Source organism: Microcaecilia unicolor, chromosome 4 (genome assembly GCF_901765095.1).
Source record: "Microcaecilia unicolor chromosome 4, aMicUni1.1, whole genome shotgun sequence".
Taxonomy (NCBI): Eukaryota; Metazoa; Chordata; class Amphibia; order Gymnophiona; family Siphonopidae; genus Microcaecilia; species Microcaecilia unicolor.
This window is the reverse complement of record NC_044034.1, coordinates 199,153,112-199,179,761: the sequence shown is the minus strand read 5'-3', so window position 1 is coordinate 199,179,761 and position 26,650 is coordinate 199,153,112. Positions and strand designations below refer to the sequence as shown.

Genomic DNA, 26,650 nt, shown 5'->3' with positions numbered 1-26,650 from the left:
AAAAATGCTGCAGGAGTGAGAATGCACTCTTTTCAAAATATGCAATAAAATCTCTCCTGCTTTGGCCCGGTCTATAAATCCACCCTACAGCCATCTATGTTTATCTTAACAGGAAATGTTTTATATGAATACTTTAATTAAATATATGTTTCATATAGCTCAGAAAGAAAGGCCTGCTCAAAATCTAATTAAGGGCCAAATTGGCAGGAAATCTTTAAATTTATAAGCTTTGTCAAACAGAGACCGTCTCTTACATGTTTAGTGTACAGGGCTGTGTACTTCTAGTAGCATTATAAAAATGATAAGTAGTAGTAGTATAAATTCTAAGGGGTCCTTTTATCAACCTACGTTAAGTACTAGCGCATGCTTACTGCAGCTTAAAAGGGCTTACCACAGGGCATACTGAAGCATCTCATTGTGTGCACACTACCCAAGCACTAAAGATTTAATTTTACTTTTTTGTCTAAGGGGCGTGACTGGGGGTGTGTCTGTGCTAATCAGTGCAGCCACTCTGCCATGGGCTAACTGATTAACAAGTGATTAGTACATGAGTCCTTACCACCTACAAAATGGGTAGCAATAAGGCAACATTAGCACCTGGCCATTAATGCCAAAAATAGAAAATCTACCATTGTTCGGCCATGGCAAAAAGTGGTCTTAGCAGGGCACAGGAAGGACCCACGTAAGGCTACTTTTTGCCACAGCTTTGTAAAAGGGCCCCAAAGTTAAGAAACCTCAGCGCCCAGGACTGAACTAAAAGAGATGAGAGTTGAATTTTAGTTGATCTGTGAGAGTGTTTTCTGTGCACTAAGAAAAAAGGAGTTTAGAGCCCTTTCCAAATATATGTTCCTCTCTAGTTCTGCAGTTTGCATTCTAACATTAAATAATTAGGAATGTACAAACCAAAAATGTTCATTTTGTCTAGTTTCTTGTGTTTACAAGATTATTTATTTTATTTGGATTTAAAATGTTTTTTTGGGGGGGACAATGTCGTCAGTGGTGTGCGAAATAGTGACAGGAAAGTTCCATGATTTATCTTGTTGTTTTAATTTTAATTTAAGTTTTTATAGCCCACACATTACAATAGCTAAAAACAACACAAACTATATCCTATAAAATAAAAAGCACCTCCAACGTTCTGAAGCTGACTCCGTGGCACTTAAACCTTGAGCCATTCGTGCTCTCCATATGATGACTTGACGTCAGTACTTCCTGGCACGTCACCAGCGACACTGACCAACCAGAAGAAAGCAACACGACCCCAACAGGGTGCCCGAACGTCAACGACATACAACCGCCTTGAAGAACAGTGCCGGTAAAGCCCAGAAACCAACCTCACTGACACACTTGAAAACAGCCCCCCCCCCCCCCCCGAGATGCCACTGGACCACGTCACCCTCACTCGACTTCGGACCCCCGCCCTCTCCTCTCTGACTTCGGACCTCCCCTCCTCCCCGACAAGCTCCCTCCCGAATCAGCGTTCAATTCTAACATACTGTCCGCCCTCCCATCACGACATGCCTCCAGACGTAGAGGACCCCACCCCCTCCCTCAAGGGTCGTCGTCCGTAACACCCTACCTCCCTTACACTTGCAGGCACCATCCCTCCATTGTCACTGTTACGGCGAATGGCAGGAGCAGTCCAAAGCGTCCATGATCTGCACTTCTCTCTCTCTCACAAAGCTCAGGTCCCGCCCGTGCGAAAACAGGGCATGAGAGAGAAACGGGCCGAGTCTACACACTTTGGACTGCTGCTGCCGGCCGCCGTAACACCGACGATGAAGATGAATCTCCCCCTCCACCCCCAACAAAAAACACACGCAGACATAGGCGCCGACTCCGTGGGTGCTCGAGCACCCCCAATATTTTGCCGACCGAAAGTTCCCTTCCAGCCCAGAATTTTAAAAGTCCCTCCCTCCGAGTTCCAGGTCCGTCCGTCTGTCCGTCCCTCCCTCCCTCTGAGTTCCAGGGCCTCCCCCCCCCCCCCGCCCCTCCATCCCTCCGTCCGTCCAAATTTTAAAAGCCATCTTCTTACTTTGTCAGGGTGTTACGGCGGCAGCTGCACGCAGTGAAAAGCATGCAGGCTCGCGCTTCAGCCTTCCCTCATCTGTCTCTCAGCTCTGGTCCCACCCTTGCGGAAACAGGAAATGAGGGCGGGACCAGAGCTGAGATACAGACGAGGGAAGGCTGAAGCGCGAGCCTGCATGCTTTTCACTGTGTGCAGCTGCCGCCGTAACACCCCGACGAGGTAAGAAGATGGCTTTTCAAATTTGGACGGACGGAGGGATGGAGGGCCCCTGGTACTCGGAGGGAGAGGGAGGGGGGTCTGGAACTCGAGGGGGGGCTGGAGGGGAGGGGAGGGGGGAATGCACCACCTGTAAAAAATAAAAATTCAGCACCCCCAATCATTTAAAAAAGTCGGCTCCTATGCACGCAGACCCAACTCCAAACCCCCTGCAAAATCCTCTCAGTTCAAAAACACTTCCTCCAACTTTACCAGCACAACACAAAAAGAAAAAAAAGAAGAGCCAACAACAACACGGACACAACCCACTCCACCCCTCAACAAATGCTGACCCCCCTCCAACCACCCTCAGATTTCACCAACCCATGGACCCCCCCCCCCCTCATTGACAGACACAAACACACACAATACCACAGAAACACACACATTCCCCCGCAAACACCCTGACCGCCCCACCCTCTCTCACACACACACACACACACTCTGACTCACACACACAAGACACACTCTCTCTCACACACACACAAACTAACTGTGTGACACACATGATCTTTCACTCTCACACATAAACACACAACCATCGCCCCTCCACCCCAAAACCCCAATAAAAAAAACACAAACATACACTCACTCACTTTCTCTCTCTATATATATATATATCACCCCTTCAACAATAAGCACACTCAAAGCCAAACATCACTTCAATACACAACTGTCAGACACACACACAATATCACAAAAACACAGACACTCGCCCACAAACTCCGAATCCACCCCACCCTCAGTCACTTACACACACACACACACACAAACTGTCTCTGTGACACAGACACACACAATGTGACACACATGATCTTTCACACGCCCCTTCCCCCCAAAACCACAGAAGATGCACAAGGATAGATGCACACTCAATCTCTCTCTCACTCTATATCATCCCTGCAACAATAACCATCCTCAAAGCCACACACCACTTCATCCCACTTTGCCAGCACGGGCTAACTGATTAACAAGTGATTAGTACATGAGTCCTTACCACCTACAAAATCGGTAGCGATAAGGCAACATTAGCACCTGGCCATTAATGCCAAAAATAGAAAATCAACCATTGTTCGGCCATGGCAAAAAGTGGTCTTGGGGCACAGTAAGGACCCAACCCCCCCCCCCCCCCCCCCCCAAAAAAAAATCAACATTTAAAACAAAAAAAAACCAGACTACAACACCACACTAATACAAGCCAGCAACAACACGACCAACCCCTCCCCCAAAACCAACAAACGCTGACCCCCCTCCAAGCCCCCTCTCAGATCAACTTCCACAACCCACCCTCCCCTACCAGCCATTGTGAGACATACACACAATGCCACAAAAACACAGACACTAGCAACCATCCTCCCAGTCCACCCCACCCTCTCTCACTTTCACACACACACAAACACTCTCTGTGACACACACAGTGAAGCAGAGTTACAAATCGCAAAACACGCCCCCTCCCCAACATATGTCCCCCACCCCCAGGCCCACCAAAATAACAAGACACCTGCAACTCTAAGACAAAAACAGTAATACACAACAGCCAACCCCTCCAAGTTCACCAGACATCCCCCCACCCCAACATTGTTACACGATACTCGCCCCCGCACTCCAACTTTGCCCCACCCTCTTCCACTTCCCCCCCCCCCCCACACACACATACAATCTATCTTTCAGACACATCTTTGTCTCTCACACTCGCACACACAACCAACGCCCCCCAACCCCCCCCAAAAAACACTCACACACTGATGCACAACATGGAGCGATGGACACTCACTCTCTCCCCCACCACACACTCACAGTTCACCACCCCCGCCCCCTATTCCCCCTCTCCACGACACAAAATCACACAAACACAGAAACTCACACCCAACCTCCCAGTCAACACAACCCTCTCTCACTTTCACACACACACACAAACTATCACTGTGACACACAGCCACACTCTCTGTGTCACACACACAATGATGCCGCCTCACCCATCACCACACACGCTCCCTAACCAAACATCATCTCTCTCTCTCACACATACTCCTTCCAATGCATCACTCTCACACACACAAAAACACTTCATGTAACTGCAAAACCTAATGTCTCCTAACAGAGTCCCAAAAAAAACCCAAAAAGGCAATACATGACAATTATAACACTGCCCATTTCATTTCTAGCAAAACACTGGACACACAGAAAACAGCAACTGTGCCACCAAACGTACAAGAAATATTACAAATGTAAACAACAACAAATAGGATATGAATAAAACTGTTCCACAAACTGCTTTGTAACTTCCTTTTACTACATCCTACAAATACAATAACAAAACAACCAACACTACAAAAAAACAAAAATTAAAAAATGATATTGCACATAATACAAAAATGTCAATTATTAATTACCAACACAACACAATTATCCTAAAAATCCCTTTCAAAACATTCATTGCAGAAAACAAATACCTTGCTAGCGCCCGTTTCATTGCTCTCAGAAACGTGCCTTTTTTACTAGTCAAACAGTAAAACTAACCACCCTCCCCTCCACCTCACACACCCACATCAAACCCCCCAAAGGCCCAAAATATTCCACAAAAAGCCAGGTCTTCAACGATCAACAAAAAAAAACCATATAATCAGACAAACTTTTCAACTCAATAGGAAGCTTATTCCAAAAGGCATGAAATGAAATAGGGAACATCATTGCTATATCCCATTACGTTTCAAACAAATGCACAACCCTAGAAATAATGTGTGGGTCTCTGCGATGATGATGTTTCAACTTTTGATTTGGTTTATAGCCAGGTCTTACAGCAGGCTCTCTTTCTGTCCTTATCACCAGGTGCTATGCTGGGGATATGTGCATCTGTCCAACACTTGACCCGTACGGTGGGACCAATCATTGGAGGCTTTATGTACCAAAACTATGGACTCTCAGCCTTTGGCTACTTAAATTTTGCGGTCAATCTAGTTTTATTTTGTTATCTTTTAAAGAGAGAAATCCCTCATAAAGTCAAGAAAGAGCAATAGATGCTGCAGATGGTAAATTTCTACCTTTAAACAATATGCTTTCCTTGTGACCTTGGGCAAGTCACTTAATCCTCCATTGTCCCAGGTACAAAGACTTAGATTGTGAACCCTCTAGGGACAGAGAAAGTACCTGTATATAATGTGTACAGCTCTGCGTACATCTAGTAGCGCTGTATAAATGATTAGTAGAAAAAGTAGAGTGCAAAGAACATAGAAACTTTGATTGAAAACACAAGGGAATGTGCCTATTGACCTGGGTGTTTTCATAAAAATTTAATTTATGCCTGAATTTATGTTCTGAATTTATTGTTATATAAGGTTCTCTGTGTTTGTACAGCACCAGGCATCATTTGCAGTGCAACGAACAAAAAGGTAGTATAACCTATAAAAAGAGAAACAGCCAACAAATTGGCTGATATGACCAGAGAAGGATCACAGCTGAGGGAGCTTAACTCAAGGAAAGAAGGAAAATGCCAGTATCAAAGAGATTCTAATCTAGAAATGAAAAACATGATGAGAGCCCCAGGCTCAACCAGTCTGCCAAGTTTCCCTACGTACTGCAATGTAATCTTGTCTGGTTTTCCAGTTAGGGATTTATTTTTTAATTTTGATACATTTTACCTGCATCTCCCTCTCTGGGAATCTATTCTGTTTATCCACCATCCTTCCTGCAAAGTAATATATTCCTTGATATAGAATACCAGTGAATGACTGTTTTTAATTTTTACTGTTGTATTTAATGTGTGTCATTTTCACTGGGACCCATTTCATCTGATAAAATTTATGCTGTAGTGGAGGCAGTGCATGCTGCAGATAGCCCTTCTCTGGATTGCTCATACTCTGTTAGCCTGATGTCATAACACACATGGAACCAATAATACATGCCACATGTTGCTTATGGCCCTCTAGAGCAGAGATTCTCAAGCAAGTCCTTGGGACACAACCTGCTGGGTTTTTAGGACATCCATAATGAATATAGATGAGGTGATTCGCATGCACTACCTCCATTATATTCAGATCTATCTCATGCATATTAGTTGTGGATATCCTGATATTCAGAAGATTACCTGGATGTGTCCTGAAGACTGAGTTGAGAACACAGCTCCATAAATAGCTTCCAAAACTGGACATAATGCCCAGATAAGTTTTACCAGTAATTTGTAAAGATGTCACTGCCTTCTTTATTTTGCCGGTTATGCCACCAGCTCTCCTGCTTCCATGCCATATCATACTGTATGTGAGCAGTTCCTCCCCCGTTCTCCTATCAAAAATGGCTCTACTGGGTTTCTGTGTCTCAAATCCATAACCCTACACTACTTGACAGTTACATATTGCAATTTAAGGATCAAATTCTTCATTTGCTGGTGATTATACCTAGCTTCATACATAATTGTGCTTTACAATCTCTAGGTATAAGCTGATTTCATGAAACAAACCTTCTATTAAGGGCCATGCAGTAGAAAATAGAAAATATTTTGTACTGCGTGTTTTGGGCACATGCCAAATATGGAATTACCGCCCAGGGCACGCAGTAGCCAAGCAGTAGTGGCAATTTGACACACGTTGGATGCGCGTAGGTGCCTATCATCGGAAGATGGGCGTCCTTCTATCAGGGTCGCCCAAATCGGCATAATTGAAAGCCGATTTTGGGCGTCCCCAACTGCTTTCCGTTGCTGGGACAACCAAAGTTCCCAGGGGCATGTTGGAGGCGTAGCAAAGGCGGGACTTGGGCGTGCTTAACACATGGGCGTCCTCAACCCATAATGGAAAAAAAAGGGCGTCCCTGATGAGTACTTGGACGACTTTACTTGGTCCTTTTTTTGTTACGACCAAGCCAGAAAAGGTGCCCGAACTGACCAGATGACCACCGGAGAGAATCGAGGATGACCTCCCCTTACTCCCCCAGTGGTCACTAACCCCCTCCCACCCTCAAAAAAGAACTTTAAAAATATTTTGTGCCAGCCTCTATGCCAGCCTCAAATGTCATACTCAGGTCCATCGCAGCAGTATGCAGGTCCCTGGAGCGTTTTTAGTGGGTGCAGTGCACTTCAGGCAGGCGGACCCAGGCCCATTCCCCCCCCCCCCCACCTGTTACACTTGTGGTGGTAAATATGAGTCCTTCAAAACCCACCAGAAACCCATTGTACCCACATGTAGGTGCCCCCCTTCAACTGTAAGGGCTATGGTAGTGGTGTACAGCTGTGGGTAGTGGGGTTTGGGGGGCTCAACACACAAGGTAAGGGAGCTATGTACCTGGGAGCTTTATCTGAAGTTCACTGCAGTGCCCCCTAGGGTGCCTGGTTGGTGTCCTGGCATATGAGGGGGACCAGTGCACTACGAATGCTGGCTCCTCCCATGACCAAAGGGCTTGCATTTGGTCGTTTCTGAGATGGGCATCCTTAGTTTCCATTATCACCAAAAATCAGAAACAACCAAGTCTAAGGACGACTATCTCTAGGGACGACCTAAATGTCAAGATTTGGGCGTCCCTGATCGTATTATCGAGAAAAAAGATGGATGCCCATCTTGTTTCGATAATACAGGTTTCCCCGCCCCTTCGCCGGGATGTCCTGCGAGGACGTCCTCAGGAAAACTTCAGCGCCCCTTTCGATTATGCCTCTCCCACGTGCCTAGTAAAAGGGCCCCTTAGATTATATCCAACATGTCCTAACTTGCAAGTGAGGTTCATTTTTGTCATGGGCTATTGAGACAGACATGGGAGAAGCCACAGCTTGTCCTGGGATTGGTAGCGTGGAATGTTGCTACTATTTGAATTTCTACATGGAATGTTGCTACCATTTGAGATTCTACATGGAATGTCGTTACTCTAAGATTCTAGAATCTTGCTACTATTTGGGTTTTTGCCAGGTACTTGTGACCTGGATTGGCCACTGTTGGAAGCAGGATACTGGGCTAAATGGACCATTGGTCTGGCCCAGTATGACTATTCTAGGAACAAGGAAGACATGTCCGATCTAAGGTCACACTGGTGAAGGCGCATGAGTTAGCCCTTGAAAAGCAGAGATGAAACAGATGCACTCTGTTGGGCTGAGCAGTCAACATAGACTGTAAGGCAGTGGTTCCCAAACCTGATCCTAGAGGTATCCCAACCAGTCAGGTTTTTGGGATATCCACCATGAATATTGACAGAGATTTGCATGCACTGCCTCCACTGCATGCAAATCAAGTTTTCTTCCAGTTGCTTATATGGACTTTTTAGTAAACATTACTCAACAAAATCCTTGGAGTAAAAATGACATCCCTCAGAGGATCAGAGCAGCTAATTCTAACTGCTTACTTTAACAAGGTAGCTAAACTTAGCTGAAGGACTGAACATGGTGAGGAGAGGGGAATGAACTTGTAAATTTATTTTCAAATCTAGAACATGCAATTGTCAAACATGCGGCTGACCCATTGATATTGCAGCAGAAGAAGAGGAGGATGTGGAAGAGGAAGAAGCCCTATTCCACTTCCCCTTCCCCATCTTTTTTCGCTGCGCACTCCCACCCTGCGCCTGAGTAGAAGACGGTCTATTACCAGATCCTGAAGCTCCAGCACCTGCCATGGATGTCCCCGGGGCTGCAGCAGGGCTATCTCCCGATGCTCTCTCCGGTTGCAACGCCATGTCCCAGATGAGCGGGGTCCGCTCCCGACCTGCCACTATCCTGCCGCTGGCGCCTCCCGCCACAGATGTAGAAGGGTGTTCCGCTGTCCCATGCTTCACCTGGCCAGTCACGCCTGATACCAGCTACGCACCCTCCACTGTGCTCTGTACCTGTAAAGACAAAAAGGAAGCAGCAGCAGGACCAGCCCCTCTGACTCCCGACCCTGCCACGGCCCCCCGGGATGCTTCAGGCACCACCTCAGGGAACCCCAGGAATGCCCTATGCGTATCCGCTAGTGGGGGCAAACTGACCCAGGGGGTCACTGGGGGAAGGGCAGCCATCACTGCCCAAGGGGCAAAACGAATTACCAGGAACCTCTGCGGGTTGCTAAAAATTTCCCCAAGAGATATCTATCATAGTATTGTTAACATAGTTATTCCAGTATATCAGGTGCGGTTAGTATTGTGTAGAGATTAATTAAGGGAAGAAAGAAGAAGGAAGGGATTTGTTAGGGTATTTATAGAAGGTGGGCTTTCATAACTGATTGGGTTGGTGAAATGGATTAGTGAGGCTGTCGGTTCTCATTGTAGGCTTTGTAGGTGTGGAAGTCGTGTTAGTACGCTCTTAAAGGTTATCAATAGAAATCAAACAAAATAAAACATGGAAAAGAAAATACGAAACCTTCGAAAGCTAATCAAGAAATGTATTAATGCCCTTTTTAAGAAGTTGTTAAAGACATTCCTCTTTGCCAAGACTTACCACTCAACTTGCCATGTTGATTAAAACATCCCTTGTCCCTTACCCTACCTAGTTCACGTTGTTAGTTTCTTCCCTCCAACCTACTTCTTTATGTTTGACTAAGCTATTAAGATTGTACTATTATTTAATTCTCTGTGAGCCACATTGCGCCTGCATGAGTGGGAAAATGTGGGATATAAGTAACAAATAAATAAATAAATAAATAAATATTAAGTTACTAGTAAACAAAGGCCCGTTTCTGAACGCAATGAAATGGGCGCTAGCAAGGGTTTTATGGCTGCATGGCTCGTCGTGGTTTTACCTGGTTCGTGGCGTGCACCGCTGCTGTTTCCGTTGTAGTTGCTGTTTCTGTGTGGGTGGCGGTTTTCGTGCCCCGCTCTTGACATCATCGCGTTTTGACGCAAGGGCGGAGCAGAGCTACAGTGTGGAAATCCGGAGTTTGTGGCCTGAGTAGATCGTTGGAGGCAAGAATCTGCTCCGCCCTCAACGTCATAACGTTTGACGCGAGGGTGGGGCCCAGAGACTGTGATTTTCGTGGCTTCAGAGCTTCGAACATACGAACCTTGGCTTCAGTGACTCAGCAGACAATAGAACGTTGAGGGTGAGTTTTATATATATAGATGTCCAATAAAAAAGGTATCATCTTATTTTCTTTTCCATGTTTTATTTTGTTTGATTTCTATTGATAACCCAAGAGATAGCAATCGAGAGACCATACTCCAGGTCAGAAGAGTATTATAATACTAAAAAGGCTAATATCATCTTTCTTCCATGTATAATGAAGATTTCAGTGGAAAAATGGAATTTGATTGTGCAGCAAGCAAGATTTCTCTAGTGATCACATAATTCTAGAGGGTTGTGTGCCCAAATTTGCAACCAGCACACAAATTTGGATGCGCAAGTTATAGAAAAATGCCAGTTGTTTGCATAACAATTTAATAATGATCTGATAATTGGTGTTAAAAAGCAATAATAGGCTATTATTGACCTTAATTGATGCTAATTGGAACCAATTAGCAGTTACTCGCATAACTGTCCTTAGTCAATGTTGTATAAGTTGCATGCTCAAATTCCAGAGTGCACAACTTCAAGAGGGGTGTGGACGGTCGGGCTATGTCAGGCAGGTATGGGTTATGGAATACTGGAATTTAAACACCTAACTCCCTACAGTTAAGCACAAGCATTTACGCCAGCCACTGAGCTAGTGTATCACTCACACCTAAAGTTAGCCACATAAATGTGCACTTACATTCTTTAATGGCAGTTGCACACACAACTGTTGCTATAGAATTTGTACTTAATTCACATCATCCTGCCGCCTAACTTTAGGCAATTTCTAGAGAATTATTCCCATGGGTGTCCTTACCCCTATCTCACTATAGCTGAAGTGCTTTAAAAAATGCAAATATAATGAGCAGTCACATCCACTGGTGGAAAGAGTCTCAACCATCACACAACAGCGACACCTCATGGTACAAGATTACCACCTCACAGTACGAGAGGTTGTGAATGAGGCGGAATTTTCCTGGTGCTTTCTTAGGAATAACCGCCAAAGGAGAGATCATAAAGGATGGAAAAAGACGACAATCTTATTTATTTATTTATTTATTTATTGCATTTGTATCCCACATTTTCCCACCTATTTGCAGGCTCAATGTGACTTACATAGTATTGTTAACATAGTTATTCCAGTATATCAGGTGCAGTTAGTATTGTGTAGAGATTAATTAAGGGAAGAAAGAAGAAGGAAGGGATTTGTTAGGGTATTTATAGAAGGTGGGCTTTCATAACTGATTGGGTTGGTGAAATGGATTAGTGAGGCTGTCGGTTCTCATTGTAGGCTTTGTTGAAGAAATATGTCTTCAGAGATTTGCGGACGATAGATATTTCGTCGATTGTTTTCAGGTCTGTGGGTAGTGCATTCCATAACTGCGTGCTCATGTAAGAGAAGGTGGTGGCGTGCATCAGTTTGTATTTTAGTCCTTTACAGCTGGGGAAGTACAGGTTGAGAAACTTGCGAGATGATCTTGTGGCATTTCTGGGAGGTAGGTCCATGAGGTTTAGCATGTAGGTTGGGGCGTCTGCGTGAATGATTTTGTGTACAATCGTGCAGATCTTGAATGCAATGCGTTCCTTAAGTGGGAGCCAGTGAAGTTTCTCTCTTAAGGGTTTTGCACTTTCATATTTAGTTTTTCCATATATGAGTCTGGTGGCTGTATTCTGGGCAGTCTGGAGTTTTTTGATAGTCTGTTCTTTGCAGCCAGCGTACAGTGCATTGCAGTAGTCCAGATGACTTATTACCATTGACTGTACCAATCGAATGGACCGGCAATCCTGCCCAACTCAATCTCCTCCGACAGTTTTTTTCCTCACCACCTCTCGCAGCCAAGTCCCACACCCAGTTACTGACCAGCCAACCCTGGAATGGAATGACAAATCCGTCCGTGAAACCCCTCCCTAATATCTCCGCAGCCTCCCCGACTGGGTACCGATGGAGCCATCCATGACAGTATCGCATCGACCCTCACTGGCGTAGGGGCACAGCTAAACCAATTACGGCTTAGCGGTGGATGGTTCCCCTGCCCCCTTCCTTGGACATTTTGCCGCAGCGTGTCCTTGGCCATAGGTGGAACAGACATGTCAAAACTTGCAGGCTGGAAAGGGACAGGAAGCTCTGTTGAACCGCCAACACACCTCAGGATGAAATGGATCCGGCTCCTGGGGCACCAACCCCCATACTCGAGGCACGAAAGGACCTACCCGGAGTCGCAAGAGCGAGCCCTCCCTTGCCCGTCCCCCCCACCACCACCGAGGACCGAGGAACCATGTGAACCAACCATAAGTTGATATCTTGTGTCCCCCAGAACATATGGAGGTTCTCTTCCATCTTGTCCTTGAAGGCTTCATCGTAGTTCAACCATGACCACTCCCCGAAATGTTGAAAGGCATCCAGAACCGTGTTCGCATATGCTAACAAAAGCCCATACTGGCCCGGGTCATGACGACCCCATACACTGGCCAATGCGTAGAAAGGATCGCACCCAATTAACCACCGTTTTGGCGACCTTGCACTCCCTCGGACCCTCGGTCTGTGTCTTCCCTTTCTTCTTATCCTTCCGGCGCCCCCTGCCCTCCAGCAACCGAAATACACTTCCTCCGTCTGATCTTCCTACGCAACGAGCGTGGGACCTGCTCCCATAACTCTGAAAGGACCACCAAGGCAGGTAGACACTTTGTCCCCTCTCCGTCAGCCGTCACCAACTCCGCCGGATGAGAAACGCCCCTGGCCGGAGAAGAAGAAGAGGAGGATGTGGAAGAGGAAGAAGAGGAGACAGAAGAAGAGGAAGAAGCCCTATTCCACTTCCCCTTCCCCATCTTTTTTCGCTGCGCACTCCCACCCTGAGCCTGAGTAGAAGACGATCTATTACCCGATCCTGAAGCTCCAGTACCTGCCATGGATGTCCCCGGGGCTGCAGCAGGGCTATCTCCTGATGCTCTCTCCGGTTGCAACGCCACGTCCCAGATGAACGGGGTCCGCTCCCGACCTGCCACTATCCTGCCGCTGGCGCCTCCCGCCACAGATGTAGAAGGGTGTTCCTCTGTCCCATGCTCCACCTGGCCAGTCACGCCTGATACCAGCTACGCACCCCTCCACTGTGCTCTGTACCTGTAAAGACAAAAAGGAAGCAGCAGCAGGACCAGCACCAGCCCCTCTGACTCCCTTACCCTGCCACGGCCCCCCGGGATGCTTCAGGCACCACCACTGGGAACCCCAGGAATGCCCAATGCGTATCCGCTAGTGGGGGCAAACTGACCCAGGGGGCCACCGGGGGAAGGGCAGCCATCACTGCCCATGGGGGCAAAATGAAGCGCAGCCAGTGGCCCCACGGATGGGGGCCCCATCCTGTCAAGGCGCCCATGCATGTAAGGAGCCCCCCCAAAGACCCCGGGTATAACACAGGAAGGCTGTGAGTGCCCAACAATTGCAGCCACACTCTCCGCCCATTGTCTACCTGCAGGCTGTGAACCCCCTGGAGGCAAACCGGCCAGGCCACCGTGTGCCTCATCTAGAAACCCGGCCGCCCTCTCTTCTGCCGAAACCTCCATATAGGCAGCTGATGGAGGGGGAGGATCTACTACTGACTCCCTGCACAAGCCCCCCTCATCTGCCCCCCCTCTCAGCCAGCCCTACCCCATCAGAAAGGGCAGCTGTGCCTACTGGCAGCTCCACAGCCCCCGATCTCTGTGACCCCCCTGCCTTAGACCCCACTTCCTGCTTGCTGGACCTGGCTGGAAGAGATTTTCCTTGTCTCTTCCTGCCTGCCCCCAGTGCAGCTTCTACTGCAATTGCAGACCTGGCTATCTCCTTCGATCTGCGAGGCACTGATACCTCCCCTGCACTCACCCGCTCTGGACTCTCTTCAAGGGAGTCACTAGCACAGAGGGACACCTCTGCAAGCATACCCTCCTCCCCAGCAGCACCAGCACCGGATGCCATTGCTCAAAGCCGCCTCCGAGTATCAGGAAACGCCCTGAGCCTCAGAGGAAGGCCAGCCTTCATTCCCTCCCTACTGCCCCGCCCCCGGCAACCTCTCTTCCAATCAGAAACAAGAATCAGGCTCAAGGGCTGGCTGGCTTCTTTTAAGCCAACCAATACTTCCAGCCCCCGAGCCCTCCGGCCGAGAACACTAACCCCCCCCCCCCCCCCCCCGCACTCTCTCCTTCCTGCCCAGAACCTTCCCAAACAGGCCCAGCCCTCGTTTAACTGGGCCTGTCGAGACAAGCTCTCGGGCCTTTCTTTCTCATGCACTGACACATTTTCAGGAATTTGCCAAATAGGGAATACTTTGCAGCAGTGGCAAAGCCAAGGGTGGGTCCAGGTGGGCACAGGCCCACCTACCTTGAACTCAGGCCCACCCAGCTGTGATGTGGCTCGTGTGGATCCCAAAGCCACCAACTGAAGACTCCTGGCATCTCTCCTTCCCCTTCCCCCAAGCAATCGGGGGTCTCTTAACTCCAATACCCCTAAGCTCCAGTACCTTTTAAACCCTTCAGTCCTTCACAGGCAGCAAGCAGAGACTCATATCTGCTGCTTGTGCCAGCCCTGATGCAACAGGTATGAGTCATTGCTCACTGGTGCTAAAAGGTACCAGGTGGGTTGGTGGGGACCCCTGATTGCATGGGGGAGGAGGGAAGGAGACAGTGGGCGATATATGCTTCCTTTGTGAAATATTTTTTAAATGAAAAGACTGCTTAGCAAAATTAAATTCCAGTCAGTTTGTGACATGGATTATTTTTTTACTGTTTTTGGCACCTCCTTACCCTTAATTCTACATTTTTTTAAACTTTCTAAAAGGTCTCTATTAAACAACTCTGATTATGGAGTTCAACAAATCAGTTGGGTTCTCAGGATGTCAACAATAAATATGCAGGAGATGTATTTGATACAGTAGAATCAGCCCATGCATATTCAGTGTGGATATTTATTTAAACCTGAGCAGTTGGCAGTTCTCAAGGACTGAAGTGGCCTATCCGTGAGTGATTTTCTGCTCTGACAGGAAGGAGCTGCTTTATCAAGGGTTATTCTTGTAGATAGAGAATGGAAGAAATGATTAATCAAAGGCAGGTATTAAAGTAAACACTAAATTTCATTTGCCCTTAAATAAAATCAATTGCTCCCAAGCACTTTAATGGTCTGTTACCCACCTTTTCCCTTCTTTGAACCCTCAAGTGACTGAAACAATTCTAACTACTTGAGCTTTTTAGCAAGTCTTCATTTGTTCTATTCATACTTTTAGCATGTTTGACTTCCATTTCTGCCAGATCACTTTTGTTCTTATTGTTTTATATCTATTTCTTATCATTGTGGACTTCCTGTTGCATGCAGATTGCTGTTTTAGACTTTGATCACAAGTATGAACCAACATAGCAACAGGATCGGTTAGTTCTTGCCCTATAGGATATACTATGAACCGCATCATATGCTTAATTTACAAAATTAGATTTGTTGCCTCACCAATTAGCTTGAGGTAAGTTACAGAAAAAAATCTACTTTTTATATAATAAACCCCAGAAGCCAGCCAATATATAACATTGAACATTTGATATAACATTAAACAAACATTAATTCAAAACCTTGATAGTTAAAAGTTCTTAAAAAATCTTTTAATTTGGAAGGACATGGGTTCAATTCCCAGCTCAGGTTCTCCAATCCACAGTGAACTGGGACTGGAATGCTACAGAGCAGTGGTTCACAGGCCCTTGGTCTGTAAGACCATTGTATGGAGTTTGCAGATAAAGGAAATCAAGTCTTTTCATGCTGCTATAAATAATCCATGCAAGTAGAATACACAGTGGCTGCAGGGATGGTGACAGGATCACCGGTAGCTATGGGGCTAAGATATGGGGCAACTACACAGACGAAACAATTACAGGGCTGGGGCCAGCTGTAGCAGAGTCAGATGTGTACTAGCATCAATAGGTTATGAGAGGAAGAGAAAAAATACTGGTGGGGACAGGAAGGAGGTCAGAAGAGCACTGGAGATGAACTGAACTGAGCCCACAAATTTCTCGATGTACACTTCCCCAGCTGTAAAGGACTAAAATACAAGCGGATCCACGCCATTACCTTCTCTTACCTGAGTACGCAGTTGTGGAATGCATTACCTACAGCCTTGAAAACCATTGACAAAATAACTTTCGCAAATCTTTGAAGACACATCTCTTCAGCAAGGCTTACAAAGAGAACCCATAGCCGTACAAAACCACCTCACCAACCCACCCAATCACTACAGTCCACCTTCTATACTATCCTGCCTAACACCTTCCTTCTTCCCTATCTGTATACATCACTAACTGTATCTGAGAATTGTATCTAAATGTATCTGATTATATCTGGAATGACTATGTCATAACAAAACTCTGTAACCACATTGAGCCTGCAAATAGGTGGGAAAATGTGGGATACAAATGCAATAAAATAAATAAATAAATAAACCTTTTCCAAAAAGGGCTAAGGGATCCATACAGCCAAGTAGGTTAGGAACTTCTGCAAGGAGACAGCACTCACAGCCCCAGAGGGTGACAGAGAGCAGCATAGTGCCACCACCTAGTAGCTAGATTTAAGGCCCTTGGCCTTGCTTGATTTCAAAGAGCCCTACAGGAAAAAGAAAAACTGTATCCATATACCCTGACTTAGGAGTGAGCTTCATTGGTCATGGTATACTAATCCATTTGGAGAAATATTGCCCCCCGCTCGAGAGAAAACTGTTGTAAAGAAAAATGTGGGAGAGTGGGGATATAACACAGGGAAGGGGAAATTCCCCAAGTTCCAGCTCCCAACCTTGCTGAAAACTGCTGGATCAGACAGTGCTACCAGTGAGTACCAGAGCTCTAGCATTTCAGGTCATATTTATTTATAACATTTAGACTTAAAAATACAGAGAAATTGAAGATATTCAAATAAATACAAATATATACATATATATTCAAATAGATATCAAAATAATTTAAGTGTTTTTCCACAGCTCCTATATAAATAGCAAATAAAAAGTTGCTTGTGAAGCTGTGCCAGATCGTGTCCATTACAACTTTCCTACAAGTCCTGGAAGGAGCCTTTGCATTGGCACGATGCCTGAAGCTCAGGGTTCCATTCAGTCCAAACCTAAGTGGAACTCTCCCCTGCTTCTCTCCTTTGTTTCCATTCTGTCCTGTTTTGGTCCATGACAAGGGTCCAAGTAGCTGGATATACTACCAGTGGAAAACTGAAAAGCAAGATGACAGGTGTGAGTTACATGCACAAAAATCATACCAAGAAGGACACGTTTCCAAAATCCCTCACACCTCATTTTCTCAGTAGAAAGAATCTGGGGGCAGAAGCTGTTGAAACACCAGCTGCTTGCTCAGAACATTATACTGAAGAGCTGTACTTTTAAAAATGGTCTTTTTGGAGAAAAGACCAGACACCTTTACCAAGTTATATAAGGCTATTTGATCTATTTTATTGCTTGAATACATCCCTTTAAGACTAATTTAAGAATGCCCTGGGAAACAGACCTGAATTAAAAGGGTTTTCATTTTTAAAAGAATCTGGTTCATAGGCTGGCACCAGTGAGCTATGACCTGTTCTTCACACGCCTGATGTGAGACCAAAACCTGAAGTCTTGGGCTAAGAAACCCAGCCTTTTGCTTAAGGCTGCCCCTCCCTGCTACACAGCAAACTTACAGCTGAACTCTGAATACTGTATTCTTCCTAAAGTCTTGTGTTTTTCATTTAAGATGGCTGGGGGAGGGTCTCATCCCAGTTTGGCACTGTAGTAATCATTTGTTTTATTTATAATGCCACATTATCCCAATAGATCAGGTTCAATGTGGCCATCAACTTTATTGTAATTAACAGTACAAAAAGTGATGGGGGATAGTAATAACAAATTAAATGATTAGTGTGTTTATAGTTTATTCTGCCCCCTCTAAATTGTAAGCTGCCTAGACACAAGTTAGAAAGTCCTTAATAAACTTGGAACTTACAATATGTAATAAACTTATTCCTCCAAGGGAAAAAAAAGTTAACTAGCACTGGGCTGATCTTACAGCCTGGGCAGGATGAGCCTTCCATTGGTATCCAGGGAACCCCCAATCATTTTGAAATCCTGCCGCCAAACAATACAAATTGCCCCTTGCTGGACAATATTGAGAGTATTCAGCACCCACAAAGCTAGCTCCTGTATATCCCTATTTAGGATCGTGCAATCAAGGAAGCGTTGCGACAAGATCACACGGAAATTCAACAAAAAAAAAGGGGGGGGGGAGACAGAAGGCGGGAATAGGGCAACAAAATCAAGACAGCTTTTATCCATCATAACGCCAGACCAGTTATTTAGAGAACGGTACAAATCATCCTTCAGAACGGACCGGTCCGATACTCTGTCCTTCCTGATAAGAGCAGTCATGAGTCCAACAGGGTTCTGCCCTCTTCCCCCCCATTCAATCTCTTCAGTGCCCCATCACTAGGATGTCCTGCTATGACACCTTATTTGATGGCAACGAAGTCGGCTCCATGCCAAGCCAGGGCTCCCCAGTGACCATTCACTGCTACCCCTTTCAGTACCCACTGATGCACGCGTGCCCTGCCCATTCCCTCATGCCATGCTCACCTTGCAAACGCTCAGGGCCAGTGCTGCCGCTCAGGGCTGCCAGTCGGCGGTGCCAGCTCCGTGCCCTGACGGGATTTAAAGAGCTGGATGGCCTTTTTGTTCTGGAAGTCGATTAGGGCCATAGTGATGGCGGCGTTCCAGCAGCTCTCGTCTGGGCACCGAAAGTCGATCTCTTTGTTATCTGTGGTGACGATGGTGAAATACACGTATTTGCCCGTCCTCTCCACGCAGTCCAGTTTCTTGATGCTCTGGAACTTGAGCTCCTTGCACTTGGAGCGCTTCTGGCTGTCGGCGAACATGCTCAGGCTGTCCGGGGTCAGCACACACACCTTCTTCTTCCAAAACTGCAGCAGGTTGTCACTGCGCTTCTCCAGCTCCCCCTCCATGATCACCCGAGCCTCGGACGCCGGCATCCTCATGGCCCCCGCCGGGCTTCTTCTGGTACTACTGCGAGAGCGATCGGCGGCCGAGAGGCGCTGGGGCAGGCTGGAGCTCCGGCGGCGGGCCGTGGGGGCAGCCAGCGGGGCGGTTGTACTAGCCAAAGGGAGAAAGAAAGGGAACAGACGCGTACTCGCCCCTATAACTGCGATGAATGAACAGTGTGATGAACACACCCAGACAATGCGATTTAAAGCATGTGCCGCGGAGGGGGCGGGGCTCTTCCGGTATCGTCGCGGCCCCTCCCCTCCCGCCCTGCACTGACAGCTCAGGAATGCGGTGCCACGGTCGCCCCCGCTGAGTCAGGGGAGGGGGAGCCCTGTCGGCTCCTAACTGCTTTTCGGAGCCGGCTACGGTTTAATCGCCGCGGGTAGTTCCGCTTTCCAGTGCGCTTTACAAGTCTCCAGTGGCTGCACGGGACAGAAAAGTTTCCGATCCCACATGCAGTTCTCTGTCAGATTGCTAGGGAGGAGGGTTTTATTCCTTTTATTGTGCTCTTGGATAGAAAGTGAAACTCGTTTGTCTTTAACCATTACCACCTGCTGATTCACTAATGAGAAGGATTTATGTATGTACCTTTTGTGTGGCACAAAAAAAGGCCTTGAATTAGCAGCAGCTTGAATCGTGGGAGAAATAGTGTCCATTGTTGAGGTTTACACTACAGTCTTGCACTGGAGCTTGCAAGACCCGCTGCTCATCGGACACCCTGGAACTTCAACTCAGCAGAAAGCATAGAGTATGCTCAGATCCAAACACATGGAAGCTCCGTCGCAGTAGAATCACCCTGCTTCTCTAAAGGGGGCGACTTTCTTTTACCTACTGGTGGACTGGGCCTTTTCACAATTCTGTTACTGTCCCTGTGTTCAGCATTCCCTTCAAAGGCCATTCCATGCACCCAGCGCCTGTTTTATAAAGAAACTAGGAGAAAAAAAAAAAAAGGCCCGTTTCTGACCCAAATGAAACGGCCGCTAGCAAGGTTTTCCTCGGGGGGGGGGGGGGGGTGTGTGTGTGTGTGTGTCAGGGGCCCCCCCCCCCTCCCTTCCAGTTCCAGGGTTATTTCCTTTTTCTCCCCCCCCCCCCCCAATCCCTCCCAGTTCCAGGTTGGTCATGCTCCCCTCCCAGTTCCAGGGTGGCCATCCCCCCCCCCCCGCTCCGTGTCCCCCAGTTTCAGGGTAGCCCCCTCCCTCCCTGCCTCCCAGTTCCAGGGTGGCCCTCCCAATTTTGCCCCCCTCCCAGTTTGGGCCCCCCCCCCCCCGAGTTGCAGGTGGCCAGCGAAAAAGGAGACCCCACAGAGAGGCAGCTGAGCGTTACTGTGCGGGATGCTGAGCTCTGGCTGTAATTCAAGGAACTGACCAATCCTATTTAATAGAATGCACCTCCAACATTCTGAAGCCGAGAAACCTGTGTGGTTGGTCACTTCAGGAGATGGATACAGAGAGCAGGAATGCCTCAGCCATGCAGCCAGCTTCAGAATGTTGGAGGTGCGTTTTATTATACAGGATGTTTTCTGTTAAGTCCTCTTGTACCTTACACTGTAAGCTCTTTCTTCAGGCTATAATTTCCTCTTCTTTGAAAAAGTTTTTTAGGAGTGGCCACCAATCGTTAATCAAAATGAATACGAAAAAAAAATTAATCACATAATTAATCATACATCTGGGCTGGATAGCTTGGTACTAAAATTCCCACTGGAAATCTTTTAAATCTGCTGAATATAGTGACAAGTTGCTTACACACATTTTCCTCCCACAGCACATTGCTCCCCCTCCCCAAAATACCTACCTCCTCTCCTGCTGCATCCTTCCCCTGTACATACACCCAAGTGTCTCCCCTTCTGTTGCTAAACTGTTAACCCCTAACACAGACACCCATTTCTGTCCTCTCCTGCTGCCCCAGCACACAGGCCCAGCATTTCTTCCCCCTCCCCCCCAGTACACAAACCTAGCATTTCTTCCCCCCCCCCCCCCCCCCCCCCCATTTATCTGTCTCTTCATAGGGTCTCTGGCAGTGATTCCGGCATGCTACCTGCTACTGAAACCTTTCCTTTGCTACATTATGCCAAGATAGAGGAGAAAAAACAAAGAGGACAGTTAAAATTTTTTGATCAGGATTAGAAAATGTAATCCTAGTTAAAATATGTAAAAATTTGAATTAATGGTGCACTAACTGCCCACACCTAGTTGTTTTCTTCATCATTTGTATCTTGAAGTATTTCAGCCTCTAAATCATGTCCCTTTGGCAGTGGGTGGCCCAACTGTTTGGGGAGGCTAAAGGGGGCAGGGTTATGGGTGGAGCCAGGGGCGGAGCTTATAGCCACAATTAACAGAAAAAAATAACTAAAATAGTCACAATACCTTTTATTAAATTTAGATATTAGATATGTATCATATGTCAAAGAATAAAGTGGTTGCTCAAAGCATATACTAACCACAATCGCTCAACTGTAAAACACTATGCACAAATTTGTGCAAAAAAAACACTCAGAACCTTACTGTACCATAACACTAGGCAGACCCTAATACACCAATATACCACCCATATGGAAAATGCAGACCGTCAACAATATGAAACAAGGGATCATAATATCACAATTCTCATGTAGAGCCACAAAACACCCTTTTAGGGTGGATAGTGTTCACAATGAGCTCCTTTTATTAATGACTATATGTAGATCCTTCAAGAGGTAGTGTGTCATGATTTAGGCTCTAAAAACCTTTCTGATGTTTTGGTGCCACCTCAGTAAGGCCAATACACAATCTCTCCACTGCAAAACACTATACACAAACTTGTGCAAAAACACACTCATAACCTTAGCAAACCATAACAGCACTAATTCCAAGGACAGGACGAGCTACAACCTTATGCGTGGAAAGGCAGCACTGTAATTACACCTGTTAATATATGGCCTAGCTTTAAGGCTACCACTGGAATAGTGATGGCCAAAGCTATGCAGCCTAAAAACAACTGAAAAAGTACTGACTAGGCCAAACAACAAGTAAATGATTTAATATTTGAGAATCTGCAAAAAGCAGGTCTGAATAATGACTTCTGACACAAATTGGTACAATTTTTAAATCAAATATAGCACCTGTAATGAAAGATCAGATGAATAAAATGGAGCTTATTAGTTTTGGTATACAATGATACAGAGGTAATACAGAGTTCATGAGAAAGGTATGAAAAGTATTGCAGCCGGAAGATGTGAAACTGTTATCTCAACGCTTCCCAAAACATGTTGATAATTAGCAGTAGCTGAGAACGGAAGGAGTTGGGTACATCAGATAGCAGATCGCATGGGAAAGTATGATCTCAGAAATTGCGAAATATTAGGAGCTAGGTATCTCACCATTCACTTCTATGGAGAGGATAGAGTATAAAAGATGGCAGATTTTGGCTTAGTTTGAGAGTCTTCTCCAAAGCTTCTGTCAGACGGCGAAGCTCTGTGTGGCTGAAACCAGAATCTGATGTCTGTATTTGTATCAACTTGAAGACCTGTGTTTGGGTAAGAAATAAAATGTACCTATCTATCTAAACCTATCTTTGTCTCTATTTTTATTGATTCTATCTTCTCTTTACCTTACATTTAGCCTAAGGTAGATCACATACAAGTGACACTCAGTTTTGGACAGAAAGCAGTAGTTATGGGAATTAGTTTTCAATTACGGCTCCTAATGCCACCCCAGAACAGACCCCCTTATGATTGGGTGACAATGGAGGTTAGAGAAACTATACAGAACCTGATATATGAACTAAGTACCTTTAGTCCCCCATGTGACGGAGTCAGAAAGAGGTCTATAAGAAGAGAGAAATAAAAACAGTGGTGAGTCCCGAACGCTGACAGTATTCGCTGACCTTCTTTATCTTCTTTTGAACGCAAGAGGGGATACTTCCTTTTGTGCGTTCAAATGTTCTCTGTTTCTCTCTGTCACTTTATTTTCCTTCTCTCTTCTTTCTCTCATACTCACCTGCCTCTCCCTACCGCTACTTTCTGTCCTTCTGCCTCACACAGACAATATTTTGTTCGGTTTTTCTCACCCTCTTTTCTTCCTCCTATCCTGTCCATCTCTTTGATTTGCGTGATGTGCGCAAGACTGTGCTTGTTGTGTGAATGAAGCATAACAACGAATCCAGGCGACTGCGATTTGGGGTTTGCTGTAAGCTTATTTCAATGTTCAAAATCTTTGGATTGGTCTTTATGCTAGCAATTCTCACTTAACAATCCTTAGAGATTGCGCATTTTCTGTTTCCCATCCCACCCTGTGTTCTGTATTAATCCCTCCTTTTTCAAATCCCTATCCCCTGGTTCTCACTATGTATTCTGTTCTTTCTTCTTCTGTCGACCTTACTTTCCTCCCCAATACCTTTTCCTGTTCTCCTTCATCCTAACTTCTTCTAGTCCCCTGGGTCTTATTCCTGCTCTTTTCTCTTCTATACAGTTTCTTTGATGTTCCCCCTTTTTGTCTCCGGTACTCTAGGAGAACAGCACGCTTTCAGATTGCTCTCTCCCTTAAAATCCTTTTGAATTCTCTGTTCTTGTAACCACTCTTCAAAACTGACAGACAGCCCCCACCTTTTCACATCTGCTATTGCCTTCACTCTGTGTGTGCGACTCTATTCCTCCTCATTCTTTCTATTGGACTTCCTACAACTTTCTTTTTTGCTGAAAACAGTAATTACGGTGTTCAACTTTGTAGCTGATTGCCGTCGTCCAATTGCTGTTTTTCCCCTTATCTCTCTAAGTATTCTTTCAGTTTTCTGCACTATGCTTTCCCCCTAACAGCCACACTTTTCTCGGCTCTTTTTCATAGTGCAGCATGAATAACTGCGTAGTATCTCTTATTCCGTTCCTTTTCCTTTTGTATCTTTGTGTGTGTCTTTGCACTCTGTCTGAATTGTATTTTTGTGCGAACTATACTGTTCCGTCTCTGCTTTTCTTATTTCTCATTTCCACCTGTCAAAATCTTTATTATTTACTGCGTAGTTCAACTGATTGTTCTTTTTCACAGCTGTTCAATCCTGTGCTCTCACCCCACCCCCATAGTCATTTTTCCTTCCTTAAGTCCAATCTGAATCCCTTCCTCCACAACATTTTGTTCTTGTCCCCCTTTCTCTGCCACAATAATCCTCCCTGCCCTCCTCTCTGACATTTTGCACAGCAACACCTGTGAGCTGCTCGCTCTACATAAGTGTGACTCTGAACAGGTATCTGATACAAATTCCCATCGGTCCAAAGACTTGGATGACAATTATCTGGAAGCCGACACCATTTCTGACGACAAGGCCGGAACCAGCGCTCGTCCAAGTGTTGCCTCTGCTGTAACGGTGTTACATCAGTACACCCTCTTCTTCTGCTTCCCATCTGCCAGACTGTTTGCTGTTGGACTCGTGTGCATGATCATACTGTGTATAGGTTTGATTTTGTTTCTCACTACCTTGTTTCCCTATACTGCTGACAGCAACCTCTTGGACCTTTGGATCACACTTACAGCCTTTCCCACTGGCAACGTTACCTTGCCAACCGGAAACGCTACGGTACTTGCAACTACTTCTGTACTTGCAATTACCCCAGCAGTACTTGCAACTGCTTCTGTACTTGCATCTACTCCTGCTCCACCACCTACTACAGCATCTTACACAAAACTCCAACAGTACACCACATTCACACGCCCGTTTGGATATAGATCCCCCCAGACGATCTCAAAGATCAGTCCCATTGCCACCAGTCATCCCACCCCCTGGGCAGACACATCTGCCACGACAGACTTTTCAACTGGCAATCCTCCAGATCCTATTGAAACCTCTGCAACTACTCCTTTCCTCACTGATCCTCCTGTTTTGTATTCTACAACTGTTCCCAATCCTATCAGTAGCTCGGTCCATATTGTCCCCAATCGTACAACTACTTTTGAGGATAATATTGCCTTGCTTGAATTACGACCCACCCCTCCTCCTTCTTCTTTGGTTCCTGCTAGTGACGCTCCTCCTCCCACACATACTACTTTAGCCACGTCAAACATCACCGTCCCAGCCACTCGTCCTCCCAGATAGCTCCAAGTGACCATCAATATATGTCCCAGAATTTACCAGACACTCCGCCTTCTCCACCTGATTCTCCCCCACCGTCGCCTTTAAATTTAGGTGCACACTTGATCCCTGAACCCCCAGAATATCTAAGACAAATAATTCATCCTCATTGGGACCCTGCTCCAGAAGACGATACAAATTGGGACCCCTTCACCCGATACCACACACTGTGTGAACCTTTGACAGTTGGACATTAGGTCCTAGCCGTACGGTTACACACACTCAGTTACTGTTTGGAGGAATCTTAGGCTTACAAATTGAACAAACAGACGACCTCCTAATCAGGCCACAAACTGGTGACATTGTAGATTTTTGGGTAATTACATACGCTGTACTGGGCACTGACTGGATTCCCTTCCTGTTTATCAGAGAGGTTGGATCGAGACCTTTGGAAGTATATGGTATTTTCCAAATCCCAGATCCTACTGAAATAGGGGCTATTAGAATTTACCCCCCATACCCAAATACCTGTTGCTAAAACCCTTGGGATAAATTTGTCGCTCTCCTTAATCAGTAGCCGTTACTTACCCTTCATACAATTACAGTGCCTCATTATGAAAACTACCAACATGAAGTGCTTAGCCCTCCTGTTGTGTGTGCTCACCACACCCACGATACATGGAACACAGTACCTAACAAATTTTCAAGAACAATTTACAACCACTTATGAAATAACATTACCCACTACCAAGGACACAATCACTATCACCCTTGATGTATGTGCTTACACAATGTGTGGGGAACATCCTGTGCAGCAATATTTGTCAGCTTTTGAAGTATACCTGTGTCCCTTCCCCAATTGTGGAAGTTGGGCACAAGTATGGTGGTATACAGGTTCATGGGTTCCCTACTCAGGTACTGAGATTCCAGATCTAAAAAGGAGCATTTCCATCATGAAATTGCGAGTCACTGGCCTCTGCCAAATGACCAAATGTAATCCAGTGGCTATCACTTTTAGAGGAGTAACAGATGTTACATACAGAACTTATTCCATAGGAATTGATGCCACAGGTAGAGACCCCATTGGAAAATTCAAGATTGTTCCACCCCCCGCTGTACCAGAAAAGAATAAAACTAATCCCTTAATGCCAACAACGATCCCAGAAATAAAAATTCCCTACCAGATTGTACCAATTAATAATTCTAAAGATTTAGTGGCACTGGAAACAGGATTTGGAGAGACAAACCTATGGCTCGATTGGGCACATTATACAACAAAGAGTCTGAATATCTCTAATTGTTATTTTTGTTCCCATGCAAGAGCAGAACCAACAGTTGTTCCTTTCCCCTTAGATCTCCAAAATGATCCAGATG

At 45.9% G+C, this 26,650-nt stretch overlaps 1 protein-coding gene across 1 annotated transcript; it reads right to left on the bottom strand.

Moving 5' to 3' along the window:
* Positions 1–16,628: 16,628 nt before the first annotated feature.
* On the bottom strand, positions 16,629–19,489 carry PHLDA2 (pleckstrin homology like domain family A member 2). The gene is made up of 2 exons (XM_030201120.1): positions 18,818–19,489; positions 16,629–17,428 (listed from the first exon to the last, which is right to left on the bottom strand). Exon 1 carries the CDS (start codon positions 19,234–19,236, stop codon positions 18,829–18,831), a length of 408 nt encoding a protein of 135 aa, XP_030056980.1. The 5' UTR covers positions 19,237–19,489; the 3' UTR covers positions 16,629–17,428; positions 18,818–18,828.
* Between the last annotated feature and the right edge of the window lie 7,161 nt (positions 19,490–26,650).

Coding starts and splice junctions, on each gene's coding strand:
- PHLDA2 (XM_030201120.1), bottom strand. CDS start 19,236: ATGAGGATGCCGGCGTCCGAGGCTCGGGTGATCATGGAGGGGGAGCTG.